Source organism: Crotalus tigris, unplaced genomic scaffold (genome assembly GCF_016545835.1).
Source record: "Crotalus tigris isolate CLP2741 ecotype Arizona unplaced genomic scaffold, ASM1654583v1 scf7180000017865.1625608, whole genome shotgun sequence".
NCBI lineage: Eukaryota > Metazoa > Chordata > Lepidosauria > Squamata > Viperidae > Crotalus > Crotalus tigris.
In genome coordinates this window covers 674,828-692,947 of record NW_024096686.1, presented here as the reverse complement: position 1 = coordinate 692,947, position 18,120 = coordinate 674,828, and the positions used below count along the sequence as shown (strand labels likewise).

Genomic DNA, 18,120 nt, shown 5'->3' with positions numbered 1-18,120 from the left:
TTTATGACTCGTGGACTTCAACTCCCAGAATTCCCGAGCCAGGAAGTTGAAGTCCACGAGTCATAAAAGAGCCAAGGTTGCCTACCCCTGGTGTAGGAGAAAGACTCTAGAATACTAGAAGGAGGTTTGGCTTTATTAAAAAAGTCAATTTTTTTACCTGATAGTAGTAATTCTCATATTCCGTCTCATAGTGCCGAAGCCCAAGAGTTTCGACAGACAAAGCATCTTTCAGTAACTCTTCACAGCCTAAAAAAATAAGGGGATAGAACATGTTTTACGAATCTCATTAGAATAAGTTAGATAAACAACACTTTGAAGAACAAAGGCAAATCATAGCTAGCATAATAATATGTGCTGGTTTGTACTGAGTGCCCCCCCCCCCGACTAAGCCAATATGTGATTTGGTGCAGTTTTAAAGAAGCTATAACACACAAATTAATGCCTTATTTCACGGAGGTGTAGTAGATGAAAGAAGATAAGTGCCTCACGCATGAGATTCCCACTGTGTGGTTTATAAATAAATGTGTGTTTATTCTATATTTTCCATTCTAAGACAAATCTTCAGTACAGTCGACAGCAAGGTCATATAATGATAAAACAGAAAAAAAAATAAGTCAGTTTTTAAAATAAATAAGAAAGGGGAAAAATAAAGCAATCTTATAATATTTTCTAAAATGGGTATCTGAATTGATCTCTAAACTATGAAATAACCAAATCTCATGAGCCAGCTGGATTCCAATAAAAGAAAGACCCCTTCCTGTTTTTATACCATCACACAGCAGAAGGAAAAATGGGAGAGCTTCCCTCAATAATAATTCCTATCAGGAGTGTCCAACCTTGTCAACTTTAAGACTTGTGAACTTCAACTCCCAGAATTCCACAGCCAGCCAATTCTGGGAATTGAAGTCGACAAGTTTTAAAGTTCATAAGGTTGGACATCCCTGGACTAGAATGGTTTGGTTAATAACAATTTCAATATTGATTTAAAATCCAGTTTCTCTGCAAAGTTGCTCTTGCTATCTATGTTTATAGACATTGATTAAATTCATGAGTATTGTATTTCCTCTACTCACCAGAATTTTTAAAAGAACTATACTTTGCAATGATATACTAATCATAATTAATAGATACATATATTCTCCATATTGCTTCAAATCATTTTATGGATGCTTTAACTTTTAATTGGGCTTAATATCCAAAGTCTTATATTCCTTGGACAATATCTGATCAATATTTCTTAATCTGGGAATGTGGGCCAAATAATTTTATCCAAATTCCAGAAGCCATAAAGCACATTTGTATATATTATTGCAATTCCTGCAAGGGCCCAATAAGATGTCATATTTTATTTTGTATTTTGTTTCAGGATGCAACATAAAGAATTGTTTGGCTTGTACATAAATGCTTCCATTTCTTCTTTACATTAAATTCTCATTCCCTCTTTTACTGATTCATTCACGTTTCAAACAACATCTCTCTGAAGATAACATTTTCAACTTCTCTAGGATTACAGTCCATGATATTATTAAAAATGTAAGTGGAACTAAAAAATTTCACAAAAAGAAATCAATTCTTAAAGAAACTCTATCTTGGTATGTCTAAGAAAAATTTTTTTTTTTAAATGAACACATCAGGTATAATAGTGAAGTGAATACTACTATCAAGAGTTAGTATTACTAGAGCTACTTTGGTGTAGCGGTGAAGACGCCTGGCTATTTTTTTTCCATTTTACCTTCCTACAGCTCAAGTGATTGAGTGAGGTGAAAACCAAAGCAGACACAAAGACAGAGTGCCTAGAGAGGTCCCATTTTCATGGGGCGTCTCTAGTACTGCATCTCATCTCACAGGTAGATTAGTTAATATCACAAAATGGATGAAAAGAGGGAGATACCTACCTCTTTTGGCTATTTCTCAGTTTGCCAGAGAAAAAACATTTTACAAATAAATTCAACCTTTGACCCACCCTTTTTTTAAAAAACAACAACAACCGATGGCTATGTCTCAGTTTCAAGTTAAATATAGTTGCTTAATTCCCTGGTCCCTCAGAAAGAAAAACAATTTTGTTTTCATACTGAGCAGTAAAAAGGGCATAAAAAGGGCAGCTTATTTTAAAGGCAGCGAGTAACATTTCTGTTGTGTAAAATGTGAAATTCTTTCTCCAGGAGAACTAATAAAATGGGGAAGGTGCAGGAATGAAACTGCTATTACACTGCAATGTTTTTCAATCTATTTCCCCCCCCTAGGCAGCAGCACATATATTTGTTTATAACATCATGTCCTGTTATTGCCGCTTGCAAAGTAGGTAAGGACTTAAAAAAAAACCAGAATAGAGATGTCAGGAAAAGTAAATAATGACTAGTTTTCCCTACAGAAAGAACAAAATGAGTGGCGGGGAGGGGGGGAACTTATAGCAAAGCCCACTAGAAAGGAAACAGTTTAAAAGACTTTGATCAAAAAAAAAAAAATCAGAATAGAGATGTCAGGAGAAGTAAATAATGACTAGTTTTCTCTACAGCAGTTTAAAAGACTTTGATCAATGGAGTCTTTACGGAACAATAACTCTGGAGTAATGATTTATTTATTAATTTTATTGGATTTTTATCCCAGCATTATTATTTGATGAGTAATTCAAGGCAGTGAACATACCTAACATCCCTTTCTCCTCCTATATTCCCCACAACAACAACAACAACAAATACAACTGTATTGAGCTGAGAGAGTGTGACTGGCTCAAGGTCATCCAGCTGGCTTTCACGTCTAAGGTGGAACTTGAACTCATCGTCTCCTGCTTTCTAGTCTGGTGTCTTAACCACTACAGTGAACTGGCTGTCTTCTAAATAGCAATGGGCAGCTGTTCAGTTTCAAACCAGAAATAGTTGTCCACAGTGCTTTTTTTGTAAAATGAAAAGGTGCCGGAACTCACACACGTCATACAACCCGCCTTGCCTACCCTACAAGGTTCCATCCCAAAAAGGTGCCAGAACTCTGTTCTGGGCGTTCTATGACAAAAAAAGCCCTGGTTCTTCAGAGAGCACAGGGGCACATTCAGTAGACCAGTGTTTCCCAAACTTGACAATTTTAAGGCATGTGGACTTCAACTCCCAGAATTCCACAGCCAGCAATGCTGGCTGTGGAATTCTGGGAGTTGAAGTCCTCATGCCTTAAAATTGTCAAGTTTGGGAAACACTGCACTAGACTGAGAGCGCCACTTTTAAAAAGCCCCCTTTTCTCTTGAGATTTCATTGTAGCGCAGCCCTACGCACTCAACTGCCATAAATTGGGGCCATTCGTTTCCATTCTTTAACTGCATTGCAACACCATACCGTGGTGGTACAGTAGTTAGAATGCAGTATTGCAGGCTGACTCTGCTTATTGCCGGAAGTTCGATCCTGACCGGCTCAAGGTTGACTCAGCCTTCCATCCTTCCGAGGTCGGTAAAAGGAGGACCCAGATTGTTGGGGGCAATATGCTGACTCTGTACACTGCTTAGAAAGGGCTACGAAGCTCTACGAAGTGGTATATAAGTCTAAGTGCTATTGCTCTTGCTCTTTATATGGGTAACAGGTCACACATGCCTATATCTATATTTCTCCGAGTTCTATTTGGAAAGTACAGGTAGTTTGTTTAATGACCATTCAAAGTTAAAACAGCACTGAAAAAAGTGACATGACCATTTTTCACACTTATGACTGTCGCGGCATCTCCTGAGTCACGTGATCAAAATTCAGGTGCTTGGCAACTGACTCACATTTATGATGGTTGCAAGATCCCAGGGTCATGTGATACCCTTTTGCAGCTGTCTGACAAGCAACGGGGAAGCCAGTTTCACTTAATCACCATGTTACTAATTTCACATCTGCAGTGATTCACTTAACAACTGTGGCAACAAAGGCCATAAAATGAGGCAAAACTCACTTAACAAATGTTTCGCTTAGCAACTGAAATTTTGGCCTCAATTGTGGTCGTAAGTCGAGGACCACCTGTAATGGGAATGAAGGGACAGACAGAGGTCCCAATATTCCACTATTATGCCATTTCAAGCCTTTATAAGTAGTTTCTTTTGCAGTTCACACACAATGTGTCTTTTTTTTTTTTTTTTTAAAGCAGCAGAAATGCAATAAACAAGACTGACTGGAGGAAGCTAGTGTATTCACATGGCACCAAAACAGCCTGGTCACCTAACTTCATCTCTGACACAAAGGATGGCAAAGTTTAACTGGTTTTATATACCGTATATGCCGGCGTATAAGGTGACTTCCGCGAGCGCTGAAATCGGCGCCAAAGACGGGGGTCGTCTTATACGCCGAGTCGTCTTATACGCCGGAAATACTGGTAGTTTCCGGCGTATAAGATGATGTTCTAGGAATGCGGCTCGGCGATAAAGACGGGGGTCGTCTTATATGCCGGGTCGCCTTGTACGCCGGCATATATGGTACCTTGGGACTGCCATTGGATGCAGTACAGATAAAGGAGGGGGAAATTACTTTAACGCCCGTACAGAGAAAATAACTTACATCTATCTTACTCATAGGCTGGGAATGAGATTAAAGCTACATCACATGGACCCAGTGGTAGGATTCAAATAAGTGAACAATTGGTTCTCTGTGTGGATGCCACTTCCGGAATTCCGTTCTGGGCCTGTGTAACAAAAAATTAGCTTCCGGTTCTATCGAACTGGTGCGAACCGGCTGAATCCCACCACTCTGTGGACCCAATGGAAAAACAGGTTGCGGGTCCCTGTTTCTACCATGGTACGTGCTAGCAGTTAAAGTCCCTTTGACATTCAAAGCCTGATGAACTCTGAACTGGGTAAAATATCGGAAATGTTGTATAAGACCCTATTAGGGAAAAGCCTCCATGTGTATAATCTGGTGAGTATTAAATTAGTTCTACAAGCACAGGCTCTTTCTGTTGCGTGGAAATTATCGTTACAAATTGAATGATGGTTCTCCTCGCTCTTTGTTTTTTCTTCTTCTTTACAGTAGATTTCCTGTGCTTCTGTGGCAGGAGGTAATTTATTTTCTGTTTATACCCTTTAGATGTTAACAACAAAAGCTCATTAGTCACACAGCTGTCTCCTGCCATTGCATCTCAGGAGAGTGTTTAAAGCACAAATGAGCTTGGTATAAGCTGCCACACTCACTGCCAGGGAGGATGGGGGGAAAGGAGGCATGTTTATTAATGGGAGTGATCAGAAAAAGAAAAAAAAAAACCAACAAGTACATAGCATATGTAAACAGAATAAATGGAGTGTGTCCATTGTTATAATTCATCATTGCTAGAATAATCCCAGCCATCAGTCAAGCTCTCCTTTGCAAAAAGATATTAAAGTCACCATGCGGCCATAATAAAGCAATTCAAGTGTCCAAAAGTCTTACGATGGTTTAATTTCCATCCATCCCCTTCCAGGGAAGAAAAATAAATAATGTGTATTTGAACATTTGTTTCTCCTTTGTGAGTTTTCTCCAGCTTGACTCCCTCCAGATTGGCTGAATGCCCATGATCCCCACCCAGCATAGTTCTTTCCCTATAGAGCCAGTTTGGTCTAGTGCAGTGGTTTTCAACCTTTCTAATGCCGCGACCCCATAATACAGTTCCCCATGTTGTGGTGACCCCCCAACCACTTATATATCACCGGGTGCCAGGGCCGTGGCCAAAGAAAAGGGGGAAAAATGGGGGACAGCCTTGTTTGGCGACCCCCGTGAAATGGTCGTTCGACCCCAAATGAGGTCCCAACCCACAGGTTGAGAACCACTGGTCTAGTGGTTAAGGTGCTGGCCTAGGAACCAGGAGGTGGTGAATTCCACTTTATGCATGGAAACTGGCTGGGTGAATTTGGGCACCCTCTGTCAACCCCACCCACCTCACAGGGCTGTTGTTTTAGGGAAAACAGGAGGAGGAAGGAGTATTATATTTTGCACCCCTGAGCTACTTATAAAATAATAAAAGAAGGATAAAAATCTAATAAATAATTATGTCTCTCTCTCTCTCTCTCTCTCTCTCTCTCTCTCTCTCTCTCTCTCTCTCTCTCTCTCTCTCTCTCTCTCTCTCTCTCAGCTCTCTGGATGGTACCAGAAATTTTGTAACAGAAAGGTACAAATGCCTGTGTCTTTTTCATTTGTTTGCTTGCTTACTTTCTTTGTTTTACAGAATGCCTGCTTGACGTAGCACTCTTTTCCTGTAGCTGTTCAGCTGTTCTTGGGAGGTCAGTGGTACCCTTTTCTCCAACAATCTCGAACCTGCTAGCGGCTTAGCTTTTAGATGAAGAAATAATCTGGATCAGACCAAACGTTATTTTGCTTCAGCAGGTTGTTTCCTAAAGCAGTTGCCCATCTGCACATGAGATGGGCATTTGACAGAAAGAAAGGCAAAAAGCTTATCTTGCTATTCTGGAACAAATGCTCATTGGCGGTCCTCTTGCAAACACAGGGGTTTTATTGCGTTATCTGAATCAGTTATGTCAAGTTGTATCTGTTGAGCAAAGCAAGCTGTCCTTGATCCACGATCATCACATCTTCAGCTCTTTCTCTATTTGACAGATACCTTGCTGGGTCCATGTAGACAAGCACAATGCAAATGAAAAGCAGCTGTGGCCCAGGCTAGTCCCAGGTGGGGATATATATGTTTTCCTAAGCTTGGCTGGCAGCCTAGAAAATGCCAATGTGGGAAGTTAATGTATCACCATTAGGCAAGAAATGTTTTAGCCTATCTGAGTATATTGTCAAATGTCTATATGCACATTGCTACTTATGTCTAGCATGAAAAAAGGGAGGAGGAGGAGGAGGAGGAGGAGGAGGAGGAGGATTATTTTACAGCTTTGGGGCATGGGGAAGACATGCATGAAGAAATTCAAGTTCAAATTTGCACCAGTCCATTCATAAGGACCCAATGTATTCTTTTTTAAAAGGAAAAACAGAAAACCTAGTGATAAACTTCTTTTTCTGGAATGCTTTTCTGTATCACATCCCTGAAAAGACAAATAATGGTTTCAGCTTCACTCTTTTGGATGGCAAGCACTCCATTTCATTCCACAGGTAGTTCTTGACTTACAATGATTCCTTTAGCAACCATCACAAATTACAACAGCACTGAAAAAAGTGACTTGCGAGCACTTAACCATTGCAGCACCTCCATGGTCATAAGATCAGAATTTGGGGGGCCGGGCAACTGGCATGTATTTACGATAGCTACAGCATCCTGGGGTCATGTGATCACCATTTGCAGCCTTCCCAGCCAACTTCCCACAAGCCAAATCAATGGGGAAAGCCAGAATTTGCTTAATGATCAATGATTCATTTAACAACTGCACTGATTTGCTCAACTGTGGCAAAAAAGTCATAAAACTGAGCATGACCCACTTAACCCCCTTGCTTTCCAATGGAAGTTCTGTCCCCATTGTCATTATAAGTTAAGGATTATCTGTATTGAACAGCAAATAACTAAATATTAATATAATAGGTATATTATAATTTACACATATAAATTATAATTTATATATATATAATTATAATTATGGAATTATAATTTATATATAAACAGTGGAAACAATCAACCAGTGTAACAGCTTCCCTTCAGGAGCTGTGGGTGCTCCATCACTGGAGGCTTTTAAGAAGAGACTGGACAATCACTTGTCTGGAATGGTATAGGTCTCCTGCCTGACCAGGGGGTTGGACTAGAAGACCTCCCAGGCCCCTTCCAGCTGTGTTATTCTAAAATGTATTCCACATCTCAATTCTCTCAGGCTCTTCCTGTGTTTGCTTCCACTGTAAATTTTCTAATAATAAATGTTAGCTAGCATAATTGAAAAACAACCAACAACAACAGTCAATTAGAAGGATCTGATGGAATGTTTAATTGTGTAATAAAACTTTGACCTGGGAGATTAAAGATGTGAGAACAGATGGATGCCAATTTCATAATGAAGTTGTTTCTTGCTTGCAGGTGATTGAACATTTGCCAGCATCCTTTGTTCCCTGTCTTCAGGCAATTTCATGTTTATTTTTTTTCCTCCCAAGTATTTGCCTACAGGCCAAATCCAATGAACTCGAATAGATATGAATAGTTTATCCAGAGGTATACTCTCTGCACATAAAGTCTGTTCTGTACATGAAAAGTACCAGGTCTGATTCACTTCTGCCATCAGCAAGGAGAAAACTGTTTCAAGCACAGTGAAGCAAATGCCTATATCTGCCCTGTTGCATAGAGTTTGGTCCTTTGGCTGTAGCAAAAGAGACAATGAGCAGATGGTGGACCTATAGATAGCAACAGTCATCATGGAAAGCTATCAGAACATGTTTCAAGCACAATGAAGCAAATGCCTATATCTGCCCTGTTGCATAGAGTTTGGTCCTTTGGCCGTAGCAAAAGAGACAATGAGCAGATGTTGGACCTATAGATAGCAACAGTCATCATGGAAAGCTATCAGAACATACTGAAACAGAAGCTGGTTCAAGGGGATAGTTGGAGGACATAGAGCAGTGTTCCTCAACCTTAGCAACTTTAAGAAGCATAGACTTCAATTCCCAGAATTCTCCAGCCAGTCAGAGATGTTGCCTGCTAGATTAATGGTGTGATATTCTGGTGACTTTAAAATTGCAAATAAATGCCTTTTTTTTGTGAGATCCTGGACAGAATGTTGTATCAATATTTAATCTAGACCAACAAATTATTAATCATTCCTCTGAAACATTTTGATTTAATGCAAGAAGAGTCTGGATTGTTAAAAACTGCCAAATGGCAATGTATTCAAGTTAAAACATCTTTTGATATCTCAATCTGCATTTTATTAAATCATCAAATCCCCTGTGGTTTTGAGAAATGTTTTGGAAGAAACTAAGTCTACAATTTACTGGATTTAAAATCTGCGTTGAAGAAACATTCATCACTCTTTGAACTGGCTCTATCAAAGTCATGAAGTGACCGGCCACTCTCATTCCATGAGCAAGACTTAAGTCGCCACTACACTTAGTCACTTTTGTATATCTATTATTGCATCTATGTCTAATAGGTTTTGTTGAGGAAAGGCATACCTGCCAACTTCTTCAAGGGAAGGGTGGAACATAAATAAAATACATGCTTGAATACTTGGCACAAGATGATTAGCAGTTAATAAATGATTATTATATAAATAAAACATAAAAGGAGAGTTTGCTAAGTTTGCCACCCAGTATACTGCTAAAGAGGCAAAATTGCCTGCACGGTCCTGCCAGGATCACACCTGACTGCACTCCTAGACTTGCTTCCCTACAATATGGGAATGATTCTTGGAATATGTGATGATACAACTGTAGGAAGGAAAGAAATTCACTTATATAGGTAGTCCTCGGCTTACGATTACAATTAAGCCCAACGGTTCTGTTGTTAAGTGAATTATGCCCCATTTTACCACCTTTCCTTCTACAATTGTTAAATCAACCCCTGCAGTTGTTAAGTTAGTAACACTGTTACTAAGCAAACACGGCTTCTTCGCTGACTTTGCTAGTAAGAAGGTCACAAAAGGGGATCACATGACCCCAGGACACTGCAGCTGTCATAAATATAAACCAGTTGCCAAACATCTGAAGTTTGATCACGTGATCATGGGGATGCTACAAGGCCCTAAGTGTGAATACTGGTCATAACTCACTGTTTCCAGTGCCATTGTAACTTTGAATGGTCACTAAACAAACTATTGTAAGTTGAGAACTACCTGTACTAAAATACTTAAGTTTATCCAATTGAGGAATCAGAAGCTGTGGGGAATGAACATTCATTCACTCACTCATTCATTCATTCATTGATTCATTCAATCATTCATTCATTCATTCATTCAACTTTCCGAGTCTCAGATTATAGGGAAGGAGTTTCAAAAGAAAGAGAGGCCAACATTTGCAAACTACCTTTCCCAGTCACCAAATTTATCATTTAAAAAATCGTAACTGTTCGCCAGAGTGAGATTCAGGGTTAAATTTCATCCTTAAAATGGTGCTTTTTCTAGTTTTTAAAAATCAAGCTTTTTTGGTGACTGGGGAAGGAAATTTCTGGTGCTGCAGTCAGGAATTTCTGTGTTCCAAGAGGCAAAAAAAATTCTTTACCCAAATGCAAAAACGGATGCCAGAGTGAGATTCAGGTTTAAAGTTCATGAGTAAAAATGGTGCTTTTTCCAGTTTTTAAGAATCAAGCTCTTTTGGTGTCTGGGAAAGGAAATTTCTGATGCCATGGTCAGGGATTTCTGTGCTACAGAAAGCGAATTTTTTTTGACCCAAATGTAAAAATGGATGCCAGAGTGAGATTTGGGATTAAATTTCGTGCTTAAAAATGGTCCTTTTTCTAGTTTTTAAAAATCAAGCTTTTTTGATGTCTGGGGAAGAAAATTTATGATGCTGTGGTCAGGGACTTGTGTGTTCCAGGAGGCAAAAACTTTTTTGGACCCAAATTCAAAAACAGATGCCAGAGTCAGATTCGGGGTTAAATTTCATGCTTAAAAGTGGTCCTTTTTCTAGTTTTTAAAAATCGAGCTTTTCCAGGTGTCTGGGGAAGGAAATTTCCGATGCCGTGGTTAGGGATTTCTGTGTTCTGGGAAGCAAAATTTTTTTTGATCCAAATGCAAAAAGGGACGCTAAAGTGAGATTCGGGGTTAAATTTCATGCTTAAAAATCGTGCTTTTTCTAGTTTTCAAAAATCAAGCTTTTTTTGGTGTTTGGGGAAGAAAATTTCTGATGCCGCAGTAAGGGACCTCTGTGCTCTGGAAGGCAAACATTTTTTTGGACCCAAATGCAAAAACGGACCCCAGAGTCAGATTCGGGGTTATATTTCATGTTTTAAAATAGTGCTTTTTCTTTTTTTAAAAAATCAAGATTTTATTGGTGTCTGGGGAAGGAAATTTCTGATACTGCGGTGAGGGATTTCTGTGCTCCTCGAGTTGAATTTTATTTTGACCCAAATGCAAAAATGGACGCTAGGATGAGATTCAGGGTTAAATTTCATGATTAAATTGGGCTTTTTCTAGTTTGTAAAAATTGAGCTTTTTTTTGGTGTCTCTGGAACGAAATTTATGATGCCACTGTGAGGGATTTCTGTGCTCTAGGAGGAGAATTATTTTTTTGTCCCAAATGCAAAAACGGATGCCAGTGTGAGATTCGGGGTTAAATTTCATACTTAAAAATAGTGGTATTTCTAGTTTTTAAAAATCGAGCTTTTTTGCTGACTGGGGAAGAAATTTATGATGCCGTGGTTAGGGATTTCTGTGCTCCTGGAGGCAAATTTTTTTTTGACCCAAATGCAAAAACGGATGGCAGTGTGAGATTCTGGGTTAAATTTCATGCTTAAAAATGGTGCTTTTTCTAGTTTGTAAAAATCGAGCAGTTTGGGTGTCTGGGGAAGGAAATTTATGATGCCACAGTGATGAATTTCTGTGTTCCAGGACGCAAAGTTTTTTTTTCATCCAAATGCAAAAACGGATGCCAGTGTGAGATTCAGGGTTAAATTTCATGCTTAAAAATTGTGCTTAAGGCTATATATCAACAACAATCGGCACAAATTATAATTAATGGGGGATTAACAGAAGCATTTAAAATTGAAAAGGGTACAAGACAGGGATGTCCATTATCCCCATTTTTATTTGTTTTAACAATGGAGATTTTACTAATTAAAATTCGTGAATCAACTACAATAAAGGGAATAAAAATAAATAAGAATGATTATAGGTTGAGAGCTTTTGCCAATGATTTGGTTGTGACGTTATCTCAACTGACAGATTCGGTAAGGGATTTGGTGGAAATCATAACTCAGTATGGGAAAGTCTCTGGTTTTAAGGTAAATAACAATAAGACTAAAATACTACCGAAAAATATGTCTATGAAGGAAAAGGATATGTTAGCTAAATTAACAGGTTTTGAAATAGTGAAAAAGGTTAAATATTTGGGGGTATACATTACAGCTTCTAATATTAAATTGTACAAAAATAATTATGAGACATTATGGGTAAAAGTGCAAAAGGATTTAAATGATTGGAAAAAACTATAGTTATCTTTGCTGGGGAGAATCTCAGCGGTTAAAATGAATGTTCTTCCAAAGTTTCTTTTTTTGTTTCAAATGATACCTATCTTGAAAAAAGATACCAACTTGGAGGAATGGCAGAAGGGGATTAACAAGTTTATTTGGGCAGGGAAAAAACCAAGAGTTAAGTTTAAGATTATACAAGATGCACAGGAAAGAGGAGGATTTAAGGCGCCTAATTTAAAATTGTATTATGATGTGGTGGCTTTAACATTGATTAGTGATTGGCTTAACTTAACAAATAAAAATATACTCCTTCTTGAGGGATGGGATTTATTATATGGATGGCATGCATATTTAATTTATAATAAAAAAGTAGATCAGGTTTTTAAATCTCATATTTTAAGAAACGCTTTATTACGTGTCTGGAAGAAATATTATTATAAGTTAAACTATAAAATTCCAATTTGGGGGATTCCTGGACACGCGATAGAGGAGGTATCTAGGGGTGTGAATTTGGACAGGATTTCTTATAAGGAATTACTTAGTTTGGTAAGGAAGGATTGGCAATTAAAATCTTTAGCTGAGTTGAAGCAAGAAAATATTGTACACTCTTGGTTTCAGTATAATCAATTGTTAGTTAGGTGGAGTTTAGATCAAAAGTTGGTATTACTTTAGGGGACGTGAATTTGGTAAAACAGATTAAAGATCAAACTTGAGCCCATATAAAGAGAATTTATAATGTTTTAATAGAATTGGATTTTGAAACGGAGTTAGTTAAAGATTGTATGGTAAAATGGGCTCAAAATATTCAAGAGCCGATTCTATTGGACACATGGGAAACAATTTGGGTTAGAAATGTAAAATTTACTCAAGCTCAAAATTTAAGAGAAAATGTTTATAAAATGTTTTATAGGTGGCATTTGGATCCTCAAAAGCTGTCCTGTATGTATCCTAATTTACAGCCCAAATGTTGGAGATGTGGAAGCTTAGATGCAACATTTTCATATTTGGTGGACTTGTAGAAATATAAAAGCTTTTTGGATTAAGATTTGGTGGAACATTCAAAAGATTTTTAAGAGAAAGATAAAGTTTACGCCACAATTATTTTTGTTAGGTGTTATTGTAGATTTTGATGTTAAAGAAATTAATTTGATGTTGAATCTTATAACAGCTGCAAGATTATTGGTGGGGCAATATTGGAAGAAAGATTCTTTGCCTACTATGGAAGAATGGATACTCAAGGTGTCTAATTTAGCAGAAATGGTAAAAATTTCCACTTATTTGAAGGACTATTCACAAGAAAGATATATCTCGGTTTGGAGAAGATGGATAGATTATATTCAGAATAAATATGAGACTAAAAAGTATTATCTAGCTTATGAGTAAATTTTAGACTATTATTAATAGTTTAATATGGTAGAATTTATATTAGTTTTAGTTTTATGGTTTAATTATATTATTATTTTCGTATTTAATTTGTTAATATTTATTTTGAAGAGGAGTTAAAGTATGTTATGGATTTGATTGTTTGTATAGTTGGGTAATGTTAGTTAGATTATGATTGTTTAATTGTAACCCTGTAATCAGCTCTGGGAAGTGGGGGAGGGGGGAGGGGGGAGGGAATTGGGATATATTGTATAAAATCTTTAAAACATTTAATTAAAAAATTGGTGCTTTTTCTAGTTTTTAAAAATCAAGCTTTTTTTGGTATCTTGGGAAGGAAATTTCTGATGCTGCGGTCAGGGATTTCTGTGCTCCAGGAGGCAAACATTTTTTTGGACCCAAATGCAAAAACAGACCCCAGAGTGGGATTCGAGGTTAAATTTCATGCTTAAAAATGGTGCTTTTTCTAGTTTTTTAAAAATGAGCTTTTTTGGTGACTGGGGAAGGAAGTTTCTGATGCCGCTACCAGGGATTTCTGTGCTCAAGGATGCGAAACTTTTTTTTTACCCAAATGCAAAAACAGACGCCAGAGTAAGATTTCAGGTTAAATTTCATACTTAAGAATGGTGCTTTTTCTAGTTTTTAAAAATCGAGCTTTTTTGGGGTTTCTAGGGAACAAAATTTATGAAGCCGCGGTGAGGGATTTCTGTGCTCCTGGAGGCAAAAGTTTTTTTGACCCAATTGCAAAAGTGGACACTAGAGTGAGATTCTGGGTTAAATTCCATGCTTAAAAATAGAGCTTTTTGTAATTTTTAAAAATCGAGCTTTTTTTGGTGACTGGGCAAGGAAATTTATAAAGCCGCGGTCAGGGATTTCTGTGCTCCAGGAGGTGAATTTTTTTTTTTTGACCCAAATGCAAAAACGGACCCCAGAGTGAGATTCGGGGTTAAATTTCATGCTTAAAAATTGTGCCTTTTCTAGTTTGTAAAAAAAGAGCTTTTTTGGTGACTGGGAAAGGAAATTTATCATGCTGCTGTCAAGGATTTCTGTGCTCCAGGAAGCAAATTTTTTTTTCACCCAAATGCAAAAACGGACACCAGAGTGAGATTTGGGGTTAAATTTATGCTTAAAAATGGTGCTTTTTCTAGTTTTGAAAAGTCGAGCTTTTTTTGGTATCTTGGGTAGGAAGGTTATGATGCCGCTACCAGGGATTTCTGTGCTCCAGGAGGTGAAATTTTTTTCTGACCAAAATGCAAAAACCGATGCCAGTGTGAGATTCGGGGTTAAATTTCATGCTTAAAAATGTTGCTTTTTCTAGTTTTTAAAAATCAAGCATTTTTGGTGATTTGGAAAAGAAATTTATGATTCCGCTGTCAGGGATTTCTGTGCTCCAGGACGCAAATTTTTTTTTACCCAAATGCAAAAATGGATGCCAGAGTGAGATTTGGGGTTAAATTTCATGCTTAAAAATAGACCTTTTTCTAATTTTTAAAAATGGAGCTTTTTTTGGTATCTTGGGAAGGACATTTATGATGTCGCGGTCAGGTATTACTGTGCTCCAGGAAGCAAAAACCTTTTTCGAACCTATTTTTTTTTTTTTACCCAAATGCAAAAATGGACGCGATGTTAGATTCGGGGTTAAATTTCATCCGTAAAAATGGTGCTTTTTCTAGTTTTTAAAAATTGACCTTTTTTGGTGGCTGGGGAAGAAATTTTCTGATACTGCAGTGAGGGATTTCTGTACTTCTGGAGGCGAATTTATTTTTCACCCGAATTCAAAAGTGGACGCTAGAGTGAGATTCTGGGTTAAATTTCATGCTTTAAAATAGTGCTTTTTGTAATTTTTAAAAATCGAGCTTTTTTTGGTATCTTGGGAAGGACATTTATGATGCCGCTGTCAGGAATTTCTGTGCTCCGGGAGGCAAACATTTTTTTGGACCCAAATACAAAAACGGACGCCAAAGTGCAATTCAGGGTTAAATTTCATTTTTAAAAATAGTGCTTTTTCTAGTTTTTAAAAATTGAGCTTTTTTTGGTGTCATGGGAAGGAAATTACTGATCGCGGTCAGGGATTTCTGTGCTCCAGGAGGCAAAAAAAATTTTTTTCACCTGAATACAAAAATGGATGCCAGAGTGAGATTCTGGGTTAAATTTCATTCTTAAAAATAGTGCTTTTTGTAGTTTTTAAAAATCGAGCTTTTTTGGTGACTGGGGAAGAAATTTATGATGCCACGCGCGATCAGGGATTTCTGTACTCCAGGAGGAGAATATTTTTTTTGACCCAAATGCAAAAACCGATGCCAGTATGAGATGCAGGGTTAAATTTCATCTTAAAAATGGTGCTTTTTCTAGTTTTTAAAAATCGAGCTTTTTGGTATCTTGGGAAGATTATTTCTGATGCCGTGGTTAGGGATTTCCGTGCAAAAGGAGGCAATTATTTTTTTGGACCTAAATGCAAAAATGGATGCCAGAGTGATATTCAGGGTTAAATTCCATGATTAAAATGATGCTTTTTCTTGTTTTTAAAAATCGAGCTTTTTTGGTGACTGGGGAAAGAAATTTCTGATGCCACAGTCAGGGATTTCTGTGCTCCAGGACGCAAATTTTTTTTGACCCAACTGCAAAAATGGATGCCAGAGTGAGATTCGGGGTTAAATTTCATGCTTAAAAATAGAGCTTTTTGTAATTTTTAAAAATCGAGCTTTTTTTGGTATCTTGGGAAGGACATTTATGATGCCGCTGTTAGGAATTTCTGTGCTCAAGGACGCGAAACTTTTTTTTCACCTAAATGAAAAAACGAATGCCACTGTGAGATTCGAGGTTAAATTTCATGCTTAAAAATGGTGCATTTTCTAGTTTTTAAAAATTGAGCTTTTTTGGTGACTGGGGAAGGAAATTTCTGATGCCGTGGTGAGGGATTTCTGTGCTCCTGGAGGCGAATTTTTTTTCACCCAAATTCAAAAAGGGACAATATAGTGAGATTCTGGGTTAAATTTCATGCTTAAAAATAGTGCTTTTTGTAGTTTTTAAAAATCGAGCTTTTTTGGTGACTGGGAAAGGAAATTTATCATGCTGCTGTCAAGGATTTCTGTGCTCCAGGAAGCAGATTTTTTTTTCACCCAAATGCAGAAATGGACGCCAGAGTGGGATTCGGGGTTAAATTTCATGCTTAAAAATGGTGCTTTTTCTAGTTTTTAAAAATCGAGCTTTTTTTCGTATCCTTGGAAGGAATTGTCTGATGCTGTGGTGTGGGATTTCTATGCTCCGTAAGGCGAAATTTTTTTTTCAGCTTAATTCAAAATTGGATGCCAGTGTGAGATTCGGGGTTAAATTTCACACTTAAATTTGTGCTTTTTTTAGTTTTTAAAAATTGAGCTTTTTTGGTGACTGGGGAAGGAAATTTATGATGCCGCAGTCAGGGATTTCTGTGCTCCAGGATGCGAAAAAAGTTTTTGACCCAAATGCAAAAACGGATGCTAGAGTGAGATTTGGGGTTAAATTTTATGCTTAAAAATGGTTTTTGTATTAGTTTTTAAAAATTGAGCTTTTTTTGGTATCTTTGGAAGGAAATTTCTGATGTCACAGTCAGGGACTTCTGTACTCCGGGAGGTGAATTTTTTTTTGACCCTAATGCAAAAATGGACGCCAGAGTGAGATTCGGGATTAAATTTCATGCTTAAAAATGGTGCTTTTTCTAGTTTTTAAATATCAAGCTTTTTTTGGTATCTTGGGAAGGAAATTTCTTATGCCGCGGTCAGGGATTTCTGTGCTCCAGGAGGCAAACAATTTTTTGGACCTAAATGCAAAAACAGACACCAGAGTGAGATTCAGGGTTAAATTTCATGCTTAAAAATGGTGCATTTTCTAGTTTTAAAAATCGAGCTTTTTTGGGGTTTCTGGGGAAGGAAATTTCTGATGTCGCAGTCAGGGACTTCTGTACTCCGGGAGGTGAATTTTTTTTTTTTGACCCTAATGCAAAAATGGACGCCAGAGTGAGATTCGGGATTAAATTTCATGCTTAAAAATAGTGCTTTTTTTGTTTTTAAAAATCAAGCTTTTCTTGGTGTCTGGGGAAGGAAATTTATGATGCTGTAGTCAGGGATTTCAATGTTCAGGAGGTGAATATTTTTTTGACCCAAATGCAAAAACGGACGCCAGAGTGAGATTCGGGGTTAAATTTCATGCTTAAAAATGGTGGGTTTTTTTCGTTTTTAAAAATTGAGGGTTATTTGGTGTCCAGGGAAGGAAATTTAACCCCAAATGTCACTCTGGCATCCGTTTTTACATTTGGGTGAAAAAAAATTTTTGGCTCGTGGACATTGATATCCCTGACTGCGTGTGGCATCAGAAATTTCCTTCTCCAGACACCAAAAAAAGCTTGATTTTTAAAGGGCAAGTTTGAAGGCTCCTGTTATTTCAGATGTATATACAATATTGATGTGCATTTGATTCCATGCCAAAAACAAAATTACTGCAGAATTTTCATTTATTTTTTCATCTTGGCATATGCATCTTTTTTTTAAAAAATCAGCTTTATTCTTCAGATGCAGTGAGTTTTTGTGCTAGTTCCTGTACTAAAACACTGAATAGTCCACATGCAACCATCTCGTGTTCCTTGTGAGATTATTGCTTACTCCTGTCCCCCACAAAATAAAACAAACCAAGCAAATATGGTGACAACAACAACATTTAGAAGAAGAGCTGTGAATAAGAATGCCAGGTTTCACTCTGAAACCTGGATGCTGACTTTCAGGTTCC

At 37.5% G+C, this 18,120-nt stretch overlaps 1 protein-coding gene across 1 annotated transcript in view; it reads right to left on the bottom strand.

Moving 5' to 3' along the window:
* Nucleotides 1-18,120, bottom strand: part of RAB11FIP4 (RAB11 family interacting protein 4) — a 219,212-nt gene that overhangs the window by 127,914 nt on the left and 73,178 nt on the right. The window contains exon 3 of the mRNA XM_039343593.1: nt 158-246. Within this exon, the coding sequence (XP_039199527.1) occupies nt 158-246 (89 nt within the window). The remainder of the gene's footprint in view (nt 1-157; nt 247-18,120) is intronic.